We start from the raw sequence: 16,853 nt of genomic DNA on the forward strand, positions 1-16,853 counted from the left end.
AGCACCATAAATCCAGAGAATGAGGCCTCCTGGGTGGCGCAGTGGTCTAAGGCACTGCATCGCAGTGCTAGCTGTGCCACCAGAGACTCTGGGTTCGAGCCCAGGCTCTTTCGCAGCCGGCCCGCGACCGGTAGGTCCATGGTGAGACGCACAATTGGCCTAGCGTCGTCCGGGTTAGGGAGGGTTTGGTCGGTAGGGATATCCTTGTCTCATCGCGCACTTACGACTCCTGTGGCGGGCCGGGCGCAGTGCACGCTGACCAGGTCGCTAGGTGTACGGTGTTTCCTCCGACACATTGGTGCGGCTGGCTTCCGGGTTGGATACGCGCTGTGTTAAGAAGCATTGCGGAGGACGCATGGCTCTCGACCTTCGTCTCTCCCGAGCCAATTCCGAGGAGTTGTAGCGATGAGACAAGACAGTAACTACTAACAATTGGATACCACGAAATTGGGGAGAAAAAGGGGGTCAAAAAAATATAAAAAATAAATAAATACATAAAATAATCCAGAGAATGCCAGACTGGAATGCCAGAAAGGGATGTTAAGATGGCGCCGAATAGGATGGCTGACGTTTTAGTGCACCTAGTGCTATTTTGTAAATATTTTGCATTGATACAGGAAAAGGCGTGCCGAACAGGCCCCCATTAATATCAACCGGGCTGTAGTTGAGCGGGTCGAGAGTTTCAAGTTCCTTGGTATCCACATCACCAACAAACTATTATGGTCCAAACACACCAAGACAGTCATGAAGAGGGCACGACAAAACCTTTCCCCCTCAGGAGACTGAAAAGATTTGGCATGGGTCGTACGGCCCAGTACATCACTGGGGCTAAGCTTCCTGCCATCCAGGACATATATAATAGGCGGTGTGAGAAGAAACACTGGCTCGGTACCGCCCGGTATCCCCTGTATATAGCCTCGTTATTGTTATTTTATTGTGTTACTTAGAATTTTTTTACTTTAGTTTATTTGGTAAATATTTTCTTAACTCTTCTTGAACTGCACTGTTGGTTAAGGGCTTGTAAGTAAGAATTTCACGGTAAGGTCTACACTTTTGTTGTATTCGGTGTGTGTGACAAATAAAGTTTGATTTGATTTTGATTTGACTTTGATGACAAAATTTTCCCACAAAGGACCGCCGCGCCACCTTCCTGTTCAAGTGAGCTCAGCACAACAAGGTGAGTCCAAAATGTATTGTATGCTGCTGCATAAATTATGTAATATGCCAGGGAGATATGTATACTGTAGCTAAGAAAGTAATACTAAGTGTATGTTGTGTAGTAAGATGTTAGTAGCCCATGTGCTTCACCCTAATAATTTGGTATATTTACCCCTTAATTTCACCTACTGTTCTGACTTGCTGGTGCACATGTAGCCTATAACCTGTTTTAGAGAAATGTAATCATTGAATATTGTAAGAGCTTTCATTGTCTGCTTATATGCCCCCTTTATTTATCCTACAGTTCTGACTTGGTGTACAAGGAGAACACTGTAAGAACGGTCCATGTTCTGAATTTTGTCGCTATACATTTCAAAAGTGCTAAACAAATAGTTATATTGACTACATCCATCCTAGCTCACTCATTGTCTTAATCGAAATTACGGATTGCCTCTTATCGGCTTGTCTTCTCCTTATGCCATAGTTTGTACATCTCTATTGTCATTAGAAACCAAATTTTTTTAAGCCAGTCAGCCATATCAGCTATGTTTTTTTTTTAAAGGAAGTAAATTAGGCTGAATGAAATGTTTTGCTGCCAGACAAGGCTCCGCTGATAGCCAGGTGAGGCAGTGGTAAGATGTTGGGACTGCTGTTGAGACAGCTTTATGTAGGCCCTAACAGTTTGTGGGCACCATTTGTCACCGTTATGGTGCAATTCATGTATTGTTTGCTTGATAATGTTTGTGACATCAACAGAGACAGAATTGTGTCAAGGCACAGATCTGGGGAAGGGTACCAAAACATTTCTGCAGCATTGAAGGTCCCCAAGAACACAGTGGCCTCGCTCATTCTTAAATGGAAGAAGTTTGTAACCACCAAGACCTAGAGCTGGCCGCCCGGCCAAACTGAGCAATCGGGGGAGAAGGGCCTTGGTCAGGGAGGTGACCAAGAACTTGATGGTCAGTCTGACAGAGCTCCAGTTTTTAAAAAAAAGATACAAATACACCTTATGGAACAGCGGGGATTGTGAAGAGACACACACACACACACAGGCACAGACAAAAACGTACACGATAAGACATGCACTCTACAAACACAAAGATTTTGTATTGTAGATATGTGGTAGAGTAGTTGCCTGAAGGTACACACTTAATGTAATGTCATGTAATATTTTAAATTGTATATAACTGCCTTAATGTTGCTGTACCCCAGAAGAATAGCACCTGCCTTGGATCCTAATAAATACAAATAATGTAATCATTCAGTCATAGCCTATATTTAGTGACCCACAGCTGCAAGAGGGGGAGAAAACTCACATAACATTGCACAACTCAAGATAAATGGGTTAACATGAGACGTACATAGATAATTTATATTTAGTTCATGTTTTATTTCTGCATCAAGGCTGATCTTTGCTTGCACGGGGCACACGTTTGCATGTTCACTGTAGCCTAGGAGACGGCCTAGTTCGTTCCATTGGTGCATCATGACGAGTTACTCCTCTTGCTGAAGCCCTATATTCCCATTGGGTCAAATTAAGAATAAGAATGAATTAATCTAATCTGATCTCAATCCAGTTCTGCATTTACCCCTGTTAACAGTGCAGGTTTATGACTGGGGGAAGATTTGCTGATCCTATACCTGTGCTTGAGGGCCATTTTAACCTGGTGTTGAATTAGTAAAATAGAAATATGACTCCAGAACTTGTCTGTTGTCGTTTTGATTATTGAGGGATAAAAACGCATGCAGGTGCCGCTTTCTTCGGTGGAAGCTCGTAATAGATGTGATCAGCACAACAAAGGACACCGGGAACAGGTGAATAATGGGTTTGGGTCACTTTCCCTCCCCCTCTGACTTGTTCATAGAGGATGTAATAACAAATCAGGAGTTTCTTTCTGATTAATCAGGAAAAATCTAATCTCACACCAGAAGACATACATTTAATTTATATGTGGATTGAGGGTCGGTTTCCCAAACACATTGATCATGCTTTTTAGTCCAGGAAAAAGGCTATATTATGTCAAGATTACAGTGAGGATGGAATCTGTTCTCTTTGCACACTTGAGCTGCATTTACACAGGCAGCCCAATTCTGAATTGGACAAAAGATCTGATCCGATTGGTCAAAATACCAAGAATTGGACAAAACATCAGAATTGGGCTGCCTGTGTAAACACTGCCTAAATGATCTGTAAAGGCCCACTGTGACACTCCATATCCTATCACCCTTTTCATCCTCAGCCATTAGGTTAGAGGTACAGGTTGGTAACATGCAGTGTTTGGAAAGCTACTCTGAAAATATAGTAAACCAAGCTACCAATTACTTCACACTGGAAGTTAAGCTACACTAATTCTACCCTCAAGAAAATATAGTTTACTTGACTAAAGTTACTTTGAAGTAGTAGTTCACTACATCCAAACTACTTAATGAAAAAGCATCATATGTAAATCCGATATGTCAGACTACAAATCTCAAGAAAATATCACTTTGGGGTCATTTGTTTACATAATGTGGAATTTAGCCTATTAAACACAATTGCAAGTGAGAGGTAGGCAAGTATGATGCAGAAAAAGGAGCTTATTGCCTACTTCACCCACATTTTATTTGAGCAAAATCAGTAGTGTCTAGTTCCAGTAGTTTACTACTCTGCTACATGGCAAAGAAAGTTGAAACACTACCTAGATTTGAATTTAGTTCAACTACCACCAATATAATTAAATTACAACTACAGTTTACTACTCCCCAACACTGGTAACATGCCACATTACCTGCTTTTGCAGATTCTTTATTCAATGAGCAAAATCACATTACATCTACTACTTAGTCAATGTGATGAGTTCTTATTGATTGGACTGTGATACATCCAACTACGGTTCTGGAGAGCTGCTGGGTGTACAGGCTTTTGTTCAAGCCCAGCACTAACACATATCAGTTTCTTGTTGTGGACGTGGAACTGTGGTGAGCTTTGGAAAGAAATTCCGCTTCACACATCACACACTTTCCCACCAAGAAACAGAGAGCCAGTGGTAGAGTATATGGCATAGTTTTACTTTCACATTATTCAGTACAGAGTAAATCTTAAATCTAACACAGGTATCTCACAGGTTTAACACCAATACACAGGGCTGCATTAGCTAGCGGATACTGCACACACACACACACACACACACACACACACACACACACAAAATTATTCTACAGTTTCCACTACAATGATCAGACTGTCCAACTAATGCTGCATGGGTTAGACATATAAGTGACTCCTGTTGAAACTAATATGACCATGTCTCAAAGATAATTTAAGATATTTTTATCACGTGGTACACCGACACACACACGCGATGCCCACCCCTGATGACTAGATCCTGGTAGTTGTGATTGACAATTGGTCTTTGAGTTCTCTCCTCCTCCCTCTCATCTCTAAGAATGGACATGTGGGTGCGTGTCTGAAATGTGAGTTTCCAGATAAGTGCTGTCCAGTGTCTTTGTGGTTGGTTGTATTTTCAAAGATTATAATCAATCTATTTGCAGATTGCTATCTTCTCCCAATTAATACCATAAGGTAAGTATTTGTGATGTGTGTGTGCACAAGCCTGTGCGTGTTTAGAGATCAAGTTCTGAGGTACTCCTCTTTTTTCAGTCAATCACGGTGTCAAGCAGCACTCTACTCTCCAATCCCATCTCTCTTTTCAGCACGAAAAATTTTAAATAACGAATACTAGACCTCTGCTCTGCCGCTTCACTCTTCATGTGAACACGGACTGGCCCACTGCCCTCTAACTCCTTCCAACTACCACCTGAACTCCCCATCAATGGGACTTGCTCAATGCTTGCTTATGCACGACAAACATTTCATAAACTGTCGTAAAACAGCCCATGTCAGTTCTCAACCAATGTTCCCTGCCTCAAGTGTCAAAAAACATTGCTAATCTGAAATAAACACTTCATTATGATGGTGGTAAGTAGGCTTTATGACAGGTTTAAGTCAAGTGTTAACCTCACCGCTGTCTGATTAACACTGTAAACAAAACCAGCTACCCTGCTACTCTCTCCCTCAATCTCGCTCTCCTTCTAGCTGACCCCTCTACCCAATTCGCAGGGTACAGCTATCCCTACTCTCGCTCTCTCTCTCTCTCACACACACACACACACAAAGCAACAACATTACACCATTAAAGAAACAAACACTTCAATAACTCCACTACTAATAAAAGTAAAGATGACAACAAAAAAGATAAAGTAATTACATTCTTTTATATATATATATATAGATATATATATATACCATGAACAGGTACAGAATCATTTGAGTTTATGTATAAAGTATGGTTACACGCCAGAAAGACAGGGGAAGTGGGAGAGGAGTGGTGTGTGTATGTGTTTGAGGAGTATTGAAGGACTGAGGTCTCTTAGAACCACCTAAAGTGCACTGGCCATTTCTACTGGAATAGAGCTGGAACTGTAGACTTGGGAATGTGCCGAATTTTTTTAATGGAATATTATATCTCAGGGATTATACTGATAGAGGCCCTTGGAATGTATAACCGGTGGGGGACTGGGACAGCAAAGGGTGGAGAAGAGATGGGGTTGGGGTGAAGGTGGGGGTTTAGAGTGTCGTTTTGGACCCTTACACAGAAGAGTCCCATTTCTTTAGTGATTTCGTTTTACCCCTCCCTCCCACTAAAGGAGGACCCTATACAGATACTTTACACAGACACTTAAGCATGTACAAATATATGCATGTATCTGCCTACATGTGAGAGTATCTGGGTGTGTATTACGTGTGTGTGTGTAGAACTGGTCCTCCCATGCAACTCCCAGGAATAGTCTAAGGTTGAAATGTCGCGGAATCAACGCACAGAATCTTCCACCCTCCCCCATGCATCACACAGGCACGGACACCAGCTGTCATCAGAAGTACAGGAGTACTCAGGGCTTAGACAGGACGGAGAAGAACAGGACACACATACCAGCACGATTCTGGAACACACACACACACACACACACACACACACTTATAGGTAAGCAGGTAAACACCAGAAAAAAAACAAGAATTGTAGCGCCAAAGATAATAAACAGTAATAAAAATAAGAATCAGAATTATAATCGTGGCAAAAATAATAAATGACAATAATAATAGGGCAGTCGTGTAAGTGGCAACGGCTGCTTTTTTCCCCTTATGTAGGTATTTTTCTTTCTTCTCATTGATTCTTTGTTCGGGGGGGGTTGAAACACTGGTCTCGGTGTGTTGGGTGTCTAGAGCGCGGTGATGATGGCCTGGAGTGCGTTGGGTGGGTTGTAGACTCAGGGTTTCAGAACTGTTCTGCCAGGAGGTCACAGACGCGCTGGGAAACGGTGTCCTTGCTGCTGCGCAGAGTCAGCCGGTACATCTGACAGAGAGGGGACACAGATTTAACATGTGTAAACACACACACATACACACACACACACGCGCGCACTCAAGACCGCACACAGACGACAAACACACCCTTAAACATGAATGAATATACAGGGTGGTCAGTAAAGTTCAAACACAAATCATATATATACAGTGCCTTCGGAGAGCATTCACACCCCTTGACTTACTCCACATTATGTTGCGTTACAGCCTGAATTCAAAATTGATTACATTCAGTTTCTCACCCATCTACACACAACACCCCACAATGACGAAGTGAAATCAAGATTTTTAAAAAATGTTTGCAAATTGATAGAAAATGAAATACAGAAATATCTCATTTACATAAGTATTTATACACCTTTGCTATGACACCCCAAATTGAGCTCAGGGGCATCGAATTTCCTTTGATCATCCTTGATACACCTGTGGCCAACTCAGTTGTTTGGACATGATTTAGAAATAATCACATTATACAAGGTCCCACAGTTAACAGTGCATGTCAGAGCGGAAACTATACCATGAAGTCCAAGGAGCTGTCCGTAGAGCTCAGAGATAGAATTGTGATGAGGTATACATCTAGCAGTGGTCTCCATCATTGGGAAATTGAAAAAATATGGAACAACCCAGATTCTGCCTAGAGCTGTCCGTCTGACCAAACTGGGCAAGAAGGACCTTGGTCAGGGAAGTGACCAAGAACCCAATGACCAATCTGACAGAACTACAGAGTTCCTTGGTTGAGATGGGAGAACCTGACATAAGGACAACAGTCTCTAAAGCACTTCACCAATCTGGGCTTTATAGGAGTGGCCAGAGGAAAGCCACTCCTGAGAAAAAGGTACATGACAGCACACCTGGAGTTTGCAAAAAGGCACGTTAAAGACTCAAAGCATAAGGCAAAAGATGATTCTGATGAGACAAAAATGTTTGGCCTGAATGGAAAGCGTTATGTCTGGTGAAAACCAGGCACAGGTCCTTGCCCGTCAGCACCATCCCTATGCTATGCATTTCAATGAATGGAGCCAAATACAGGCAAATCCTTGATGAGAACCTGCTTCAAGAGTGCAAAATCTTAGATTGGGGCGAAGATTTATGTTCCAACAGGACAATAATGACCACAAGCATACAGAGAAAGCAACGCTGAAATGGCTTCAGGACAAGAATGTGAAAGTACTTGAGTGGCCCAGCCAAAGCCCAGACTTGAATCACATTGAACATTTGTGGAAAGACTTGAAGATTGCTGTTCACCGCCGCTCCCATCTAATTTAAGCGCTTGAGAAAATGTGCAAGGAAGAATGGGAGAAAATCCCCAAATTCTGATGTGCAAAGCTGATACAGACAATAATGACACATTCTCCAAGACGACTCAAAGTTGTAATCGTCGCCAAAAGTGAATCCATAATGTATAGACTCAGGGGTGTGAATACTTATGTAAATTAGATATTTCTTTATTTAAAAAATAAATGATAATCACTTTGTCATTATGAGGTATTGTGTGTAGATGGGTGAAAAATAAATATTTAATCCATTTTGAATTCAGGCTTTAACAATAAATGTGGAATAAGTCAAGGAGTATGAATACTTTAAGGAACTGTATATATTGGATCATCAACATTTTTAACACGAGGGTAGAATGGATTTACACTGATGACACATTATCAACCTTGACTCTAACACTGCACAGAGACAGAGAGAGACAGAATGTGGAGATTCAAGTGTTCAATTTTGGGATGTCAGTGAGAAAGTGTGGAAGAATCAATGTGGAGGGAAAAGTGAATGAGAAAGTGAAAAAAGGGTGTGAAAGAGAGAAGAGGGGGATGAGAAAGAAAGAACGAGAGAGCGAGAGAGAACAGGGACAGTTGTGTGTTACCTGCTCGCCAGGCTTGATTTGCAGCAGCACACAGAAAGACACAGACAGCAGTGAGTGATGCAATGAGAGCAGCACAGAGAAGGACAGACGGACTCTGTGTGTGTGTATATTCAGTTCATATATATGCATGTACATTTGTGTGTGTATATATGCATGTACATTTGTGTATGCGTACCTGGGCCTGCGCATTGGGTTCCAGTCTCAGCAGACAGCCGACCTGTTGGGCCTTGGTCTGGATGACTCCAGCACACACATAGTTCTCTGGGTTAGGATCCACATTCTCCAACAAGGCTGTCCCCAGGCCCAGCAACTAGAGACAAGAGAGGGAGGGTGGGGGGAGAGAGAAAATGGGAGGGAGTAGAATGTGGTAGACATTCAGCAGGCAAAGGAATTAAATGAATATGCCTAAAGTGTGTGTGTGTGTGTGTGTGTGTCTACCTTGGCCTTGAGCACTTCTGTGTCCATGCCATGACTGGCCTTGAAGATCTTTTGTGCTTCTTGCTGGGGCCTGAAAAGAGAAATAGTCATAAATACACACACACGCACCCTCTTACATCCTCACACCCTACACACACTCTCTCTCTCTCTCTCACTGGCTGAGTTGTTTCCAGCGCTGGAAGAAGTCTGCGGCGGCCATCTCTGTGGGTTGGAAGAACTTGTTGATGGTGACAGGCAGCTTGAGAGAGATGTTCTGCAGGGCTCCCCCATACCTGAGAGGAACACACACACCTTTATAAACTGAAGATAACAACAAAAAATTGTGTATGTTTGGGTTACTACTGATCATCCGTGCGTCATTGCGAGGTGTTTGTATCTTATGTTCTGTGTAATTTTCTTTGCGTGTGTGTACCTGAACTTGATGTTGAGCAGCGGAGCGTCAATGAAGTCGGTCAGACACTCGATATTGATGACTTGCTGCACCTGTGCTCCTCCCTCCACTAGGGGTTCCACTGTTTTGGTCTGCACGTTGAGCTGTGGGAAAGCCAGTCAAGGAGAGGAACAGAGCAGGTACTAGAGACCACACTGGGGGGGACTGTAATATTGAATATAGCTATGTGTGTTAAATACACGTAAGTATAGACTACAACCCAATGGACACACATAGTAGTGTTGCACAGTACAGTCATGGCCAAAAGTTTTGAGAATGACACAAATATTAATTTTCACAAAGCCTGCTGCCTCAGTTTGTATGATGGCGATTTGCATATACTCCAGAATGTTATGAAGAGTGATCAGATGAATTGAAATTAATTGCAAAGTCCCTCTTTGCCATGCAAATGAACTGAATCCCCCCAAAAACATTTCCACTGCATTTCAGCCCTGCCACAAAAGGACCAGCTGACATCATGTCAGTGATTCTCTCGTTAACACAGGTATGAGTGTTGACGAGGACAAGGCTGGAGATCACTCTGTCATGCTGATTGAGTTCAAATAACAGACTAGAAGCTTCAAAAGGAGGGTGGTGCTTGGAATCATTGTTCTTCCTCTGTCAACCATGGTTACCTGCAAGGAAACACGTGCCGTCATCATTGCTTTGCACAAAAAGGGCTTCACAGGCAAGGATATTGCTGCCAGTAAGATTGCACCTAAATCAACCATTTATCGGATCATCAAGAACTTCAAGGAGAGCGGTTCAATTGTTGTGAAGAAGGCTTCAGGGCGCCCAAGAAAGTCCAGCAAGCGCCAGGACCGTCTCCTAAAGTTGATTCAGCTGCGGGATCGGGGCACCACCAGTAGAGCTTGCTCAGGAATGGCAGCAGGCAGGTGTGAGTGCATCTGCACGCACAGTGAGGCAAAGACTTTTGGAGGATGGCCTGGTGTCAAGAAGGGCATCAAAGAAGCCACTTCTCTCCAGGAAAAACATGCGATAGATCCCAAATTAATACAACCATGAGCATTAAAAAAAAAAAAATTAAGCAATGAGCTTGACGCAACAGATGAGAACGTTTAGCTTAAAATGTTGCTAAACTATTAGGCTATTTCTTCACATTATAAGCGCAGCAATGCGCAGCAATTTTCTACATTGTAGAATAATAGTGAAGACATCAAAACTATGAAATAACACATGGAATCACGTAGTCACCAAAAAAAGTGTTAAACAAATCACACTATATTTTATATTATTCAAAGTAGCCACCCTTTGCCTTGATGACAGCTTTGCACACTCCTCCCACATATGCTGAGCACTTGTTGGATGCTTTTCCTTAACTCTGCGGTCCAACTCATCCCAAACCATCTCAATTGGGTTGACGTCGGGTGATTGTGGAGGCCAGGTCATCTGATGCAGCACGCCATCACTCTCCTTGGTAAAATAACCATTACAAAGCCTGGAGGTGTGTTGGGTCAATGTCATGTTGAAAAACAAATGATAGTCCCACTAAGTGCAAACCAGATGGGATGGCGTATCGCTTCAGAATGCTGTGATAGCCATGCTGGTTAAGTGTACAGTTGAAGTCGGAAGTTTATATACACTTACGTTGGAGTCACTAAACTCGTTTTTCAAACACTCCACACATTTCTTATATCTATATCCGCAGTAAAACGAGTCCTATATCAACATAACCTGAAAGGCCGCTCAGCAAGGAAGAAGCCACAGCTCCAAAACCGACATAAAAAAGCCAGACTACGGTTTGCAACTGCACATGGGGAAAAAGATCGTACATTCTGTAGAAATGTCCTCTGGTCTGATGAAACAAAAATAGAAGGGAAGAAAAAAAGAACACCATCCCAACCGTGAAGCACGGGAGTGGCAGCATCATGTTGTGGGAGTGCTTTGCTGCAGGAGGGACTGGTGCACTTCACAAAATAGATGGCTTCACGAGGAAGGACAATTATGTGGATACATTGAAGCAACATCTCAAGACATCAGTCAGGAAGTTAAAGCTTGGTTGCAAATGGGTCTTCCAAATGGACAATGACCCCAAGCATACTTCCAAAGTTGTGGCAAAATGGCGTAAGGACAACAAAGTCAAGGTATTGGTGGCCATCACAAAGCCCTGACCTCAATCCTATAGAACATTTGTGGGCAGAACTGAAAAAGCGTGTGCGAGCAAGGAGGCCTACAAACCTGACTCAGTTACACCAGCTCTGTCAGGAGGAATGGGCCAAAATTCACCCAACTTATTGTGGGAAGCTTGTGGAAGGCTACCAGAAACGTTTGACCCAAGTTAAACAATTTAAAGGCAATGCTACCAAATACTAAATATATTGAGTGTATGTAAACTTCTGACCCACTGGGAGTGTGATGAAAGAAATAAAAGCTGAAATAAATAATTCTCTACTATTATTCTAACATTTCACATTATTAAAATAAAGTGGTGATCCTAACTGACCTAAGACAGGGAATTCTTACTCTGATTAAATGCCAGGAATTGTGAAAACCCGGTGTATGTAAACTTCCAACTATACCTTGAATTCTAAATAAATCACAGACAGTGTCACCAGCAAAGCACCAACACACCTCCTCCTCCATGCTTCACTGTGGGAACCATACATGCAGAGATCATCTGTTCACCTACTCTGCATCTCACAAAGAAACCGAGGTTGGAACCAAAAATCTCATTTGGATTCATCAGACCAAAAGGACAGATTTCCACCGGTCTAATGTCCTTTGCTCGTGTTTCTTGGCCCAAGGAAGTCTCTTTTTCTTATTGGTGTCCTTTAGTAGTGGTGTCTTCGCAGTAATTTGACCATTAAGGCCTGATTAACACAGTCTCCTCTGAACAGTTGATGTTGAGATGTGTCAGTTACTTGAACTCTGAAGCATCTATTTGGGCTGACATTTCTGAGGTGCAGTTAACTCTAATGAACTCATCCTCTGCAACAGAGTTAACTCTGGGTCTTCCTTTCCTGTGGCGGTCCTCATGAGAGAGTTTCATCATAGCGCTTGATGGTTTTTGCGACTGCACTTAAAGAAACTTTCAAAGTTTTTCAAATGTCTTTGCTTATTTAAGCTGTTCTTTCCATAATATGGACTTGGTCTTTTACCAAATAAATTAACTTAACAAGGCACACCTGTTAACTGAAATGCATTCCAGGTGAATACCTCGTGATGCTGGCCAGTACATTCAAGAATTCCTGCCAGTGATGCAACAAAATGCCAATATGGCGATTTACAGTTAGCTGGTGTTCTAAAGCCATTCCTCTTTAATGCATACTTGTGTCTCCAAAAAATGTTGACGTAAAAAAAAGAAATGTAATGATATTGAACTTAAAAGATGCCCAAATACTGAACAGAGCAGCAGCAGTGTTTGTCTGGATCAACTGACATTTTGTGACTTATTCTTTTGCAGTGGTATAATTTTGGTATCGAGTATCGTGATGGTATCGCGTACTGTGATACTAAACCTGGTACCAGTATCGAAGTCAAAATTCTGCTATCGTGACAACACATAGTGTGCAAGATAAGGGTGTGCCAGTGTGTGTGTGTGCAAATGCATTGAAGGATATGAGACTGCAGCTCCCCTGGGCAGCTGACTGTGGTGTTAAAGCTGACAAACTGCACCGAGGTTTTATTGCCATAGAACAGATACATCCTCCCTAAAAAATAAAAAAAACACGTTAGAAGGTATTATGTCAAATGGACACATTTAGGTGACATTTCCAAAATAAAACATACAGGTTATAATGCATTATGTACTGTTATGTATACTCCCGTATTAAGGCTATAATGCAGCATTACACACCAACTCATTCCCGTTTATAATGCATTATAATTCATAATACCTACAGTACAACACGTATGGACACAGTCGGTAACTCACCCATCTCATTAGTAAAAGCACATACATACATAAACTCAGCAAAAAAAGAAACATCCTCTCACTGTCAGCTGCGTTTATTTTCAGCAAACTTAACATGTGTAAATATTTGTATGAACATAACAAGATTCAACAGACATAACCTGAACAAGTTCCACAGACATGTGACTAACATAAATGGAATGATGTGTCCCTGAACAAAGGGGGGGGGGGGGGGGGGGGGGGGGTCTAAATCAAAAGTAACAGTTGGTATCTGGTGTGGCCACCAACTGCATTAAGTACTGCAGTGCATCACCTCCTCCTGGACTGCACCAGATTTGCCAGTTCTTGCTGTGAGATGGTACCCGCTTTTCCACCAAGGCACCTGTAAATTCCCGGACATTTCTGGGGGGGAATGGCCCTAGCCCCCACCCTCCAATCCAACAGGTCCCAGACGTGCTCAATGGGACTGAGATCCGGGCTCTTCGCTGGCCATGGCAGAACACTGACATTCCTGTCTTGCAGGAAATCACGCACAGAACGAGCAGTATTGCTGGTGGCATTGTCATGCTGGGGGGTCATGTCAGGATGAGCCTGCAGGAAGGGTACCACATGAGGGAGGAGGATGTCTTCCCTGTAAAGCACAGCATTGAGATTGCTTGCAATGACAACAAGCTCAGTCTGATGATGTTTGTGACACACCTTCCCAGACCATGATGGACCCTCAACCTCGATCCCGCTCCAGAGTACAGGCCTTGATGTAACGCTCATTCCTTCGACAATAAATGCGAATCCGACCATCACCCCTGTTGCCACCCCCGTTCTTCACGGTTGGGAAGGTGTTCTTCGGCTCCCCCGTTTTCCTCCAAACATAACGATGGTCTTCATGGCCAAACAGTTATATTTTTGTTTCATCAGACCAGAGGACATTTCTCCAAAAAGTACAATCTTTGTCCCCATGTGCAGTTGCAAACCATAGTCTGGCTTTTTTATCACGGTTTTGGAGCAGTGGCTTCTTCCTTGCTGAGCGGCCTTTCAGGTTATGTCGATATAGGACTCGTTTTACTGTGGATATAGATACTTTTGTACCCGTTTCCTCCAGCATCTTCACAAGGTCCTTTGCTGTTGTTCTGGGATTGATTTGCACTTTTCACACCAAAGTACGTTCATCTCTCGGAGACAGAACACGTCTCCTTCCTGAGTGGTATGACGGCTGCGTGGTCCCATGGTGTTTATACTTGCATACTCTTGTTTGTACAGATCAACGTGGTACCTTCAGGCGTTTGGAAATTGCTCCCAAGGATGAACCGGACTTGTGGAGGTCTACCATTTTCTTTTCTGAGGTCTTGGCTGATTTCTTTTGATTTTCCCATGATGTCAAGCAAAGAGGCACTGAGTTTGAAGGTAGGCCTTGAAATACATCCACAAGTACACCTCCAATTGACTCAAAGAATGTCAATTAGCCTACCAGAAGCTTCTAAAGCCATGACATCATTTTCTGGAATTTTCCAAGCTGTTTAAAGGCAGTCATCTTAGTGTATGTAAACTTCTGACCCACTGGAAATGTGATACAGTGAATTATAAGTGAATTAATCTGTCTGTAAACAATTGTTGGAAAAATTACCTGTGTCATGCACAAAGTAGATGTCCTAACGGACTTGCCAAAACTATAGTTTGTTAACAAGAAATTTGTGGAGTTGATAAAAACGAGATTTAATGACTCCAACCTAAGTGTATGTAAACTTCCGACTTCAACTGTACATACACACGTGCAAATACACCCATGCAATAGCCAGGATATGCAATATGCTCACTCACCCAGCATCTAATGCATTATAGAAACTGAAGCGTACCTAACCACTGAATAAAACATTCTGTATACTAAAATGGACATGAGACAGCTAGGATGTGAACACAAATACTAAATGACGCCATCTATTACATTCTGTGCACGCTCAGACGTACTTACCAATGCTATAGAATAGTACAGACATTAATTCAATAACGTTTCAGCATATAGGTTCATGAATTTCACACGGGACTGATCTGCATGAAAAGGGTTAATACATGAATAGGGGGGCGCTGTTTTCACTTTGGAAAAAATCGTGCCCAAATTAAACGGCCTCGTACTCTGTTCTAGATCATACAATATGCATATTATTATTACTATTGGATAGAAAACACTCTGAAGTTTCTAAAACTGTTTGAATTATATCTGTGAGTAAAACAGAACTCATTTGGCAGCAAACTTCCATACAGGAAGTGAAAAATCTGAAAACGAGGCTCTGTGTCAGGGCCTGCCTATTCAACTGGCTTTTATTTATGGATCTGTATGCACTTCATACGCCTTCCACTAGATGTCAACAGGCAGTAGAAGGTTGAATGGGGTGTCTAGCTTGATGTGAGACCGAATAAGAGCTTTTGGAGTGGCAGGTCTGCCCTTTTGTCAGTTTTTGACGGCGCGCGAGGGAGCTCCACATTGTCTTCTGAAAAGCGTTCGGTATACACGGCGAATTGCTCCGGCGAATTGCTCCGGCGAATTGCTCCGGCGAATTGCTCCGTTAGGCTAGGCTATGCTAGTCAGCTTTTTTGATGAGGATGCTCCCGGATCCGGGATGGGTATCACTGAAAGGTTAATACTTCAAGGGAAGAATCCTAACTTGAAACCCACACATAATGCAATCTCGCCGAACTCACATCAATGTGACAAATGTGACTTAGGATTCAAGCATCTCCCCGCATTGTCTAGTAGCCCAAACTCACCCAGGTTCTGACGGTACTCAGACTTGATGCCGATCTGAAGCAGCTGGTTCTCAAACAACACACCGTTGTTCTTACACACAAATCTGAAGAGAGAGAGAGATAATGAAAGTGTTAGGATTTATCATCATGTATCATTTGCTGCTTATAACATGTCAATCACGTGGTGGTACATACACTACCTATAAGTTATTGGAACTCTTCAGTCATGCCATCCTATCGCAATATCAATTCACTTTGCAGACAAACATAGATGCACCTTACCATACGTGAATGACTTAACATAACAGATGTCAGTGACATCTACACAGTTGGTTTTGTGTCAATCCAGCAGGTTGTTAGATACCTTTGCTCAAGAGTGATAGAACCCAAAACAAGCTAGCCCCGCCGGAAAGAGAGATAGGGAGAGCGGAGGAGCGAGAGAAAGCTCTTACTTGTTGAGAAGCTCGTCTGACTCGGGCAGAGGAGGGGCAGGATCCTCAGAGGCCGCAGTAGGGGGAGCAGAGCTGAGAGGAGGAAGGAGGGATGGAGAAAGGATGGATGAGGAGAGGTGGATGACAGCATCCACAAAAAATGGCAGGGGGTGTGAGAGAATGTAAAATGTGTTTGAAGGGGATCAAATGAATTACAGATAGAAAAAGGGATGAGAGAGAGGAGGAGGAAAGGAGAGAGGGTGAGTGTGTGGAGGGAGAACCAAAGCAGTGAGGCATGACAAATAGGAGAAGAGAAGGAGAAGAGAAAAAGCAGAGGTGGGTTTGTATGAGCACTTAGATTCAATTCATCAAAATTGACAGCATTAACAAGAACAACAATGAGAAGAATTTTGCTGGTAAAAAAAAAAAAGTGTGGTACATGTATGTATGAATAAATAAACAGCATAGGTAGGCTACAATAACATAATCCAACAACCCACATGCAAAAGAGGGTG

The 16,853-nt window shown here is 42.7% G+C and overlaps 1 protein-coding gene across 3 annotated transcripts in view; it reads right to left on the reverse strand.

Moving 5' to 3' along the window:
* Window positions 1-4,185: 4,185 nt before the first annotated feature.
* LOC120052737 (AP-2 complex subunit alpha-2-like) overlaps window positions 4,186-16,853 on the reverse strand; it is a 53,050-nt gene continuing 40,382 nt past the window's right edge. For 2 of the 3 annotated variants that reach the window (XM_038999823.1, XM_038999822.1), the window contains 8 exons: window positions 16,360-16,431; window positions 15,929-16,011; window positions 12,876-12,965; window positions 9,277-9,400; window positions 9,020-9,136; window positions 8,865-8,934; window positions 8,602-8,736; window positions 4,186-6,548 (listed from right to left, as the gene is read on the reverse strand). In XM_038999823.1, coding sequence (XP_038855751.1) covers window positions 6,471-6,548; window positions 8,602-8,736; window positions 8,865-8,934; window positions 9,020-9,136; window positions 9,277-9,400; window positions 12,876-12,965; window positions 15,929-16,011; window positions 16,360-16,431 — 769 coding nt within the window. In that variant the 3' untranslated portion in view covers window positions 4,186-6,470. The remainder of the gene's footprint in view (window positions 6,549-8,601; window positions 8,737-8,864; window positions 8,935-9,019; window positions 9,137-9,276; window positions 9,401-12,875; window positions 12,966-15,928; window positions 16,012-16,359; window positions 16,432-16,853) is intronic. The other variant, XM_038999824.1, reaches the window with a different exon arrangement.

Source organism: Salvelinus namaycush, chromosome 8 (assembly GCF_016432855.1).
Source record: "Salvelinus namaycush isolate Seneca chromosome 8, SaNama_1.0, whole genome shotgun sequence".
NCBI lineage: Eukaryota > Metazoa > Chordata > Actinopteri > Salmoniformes > Salmonidae > Salvelinus > Salvelinus namaycush.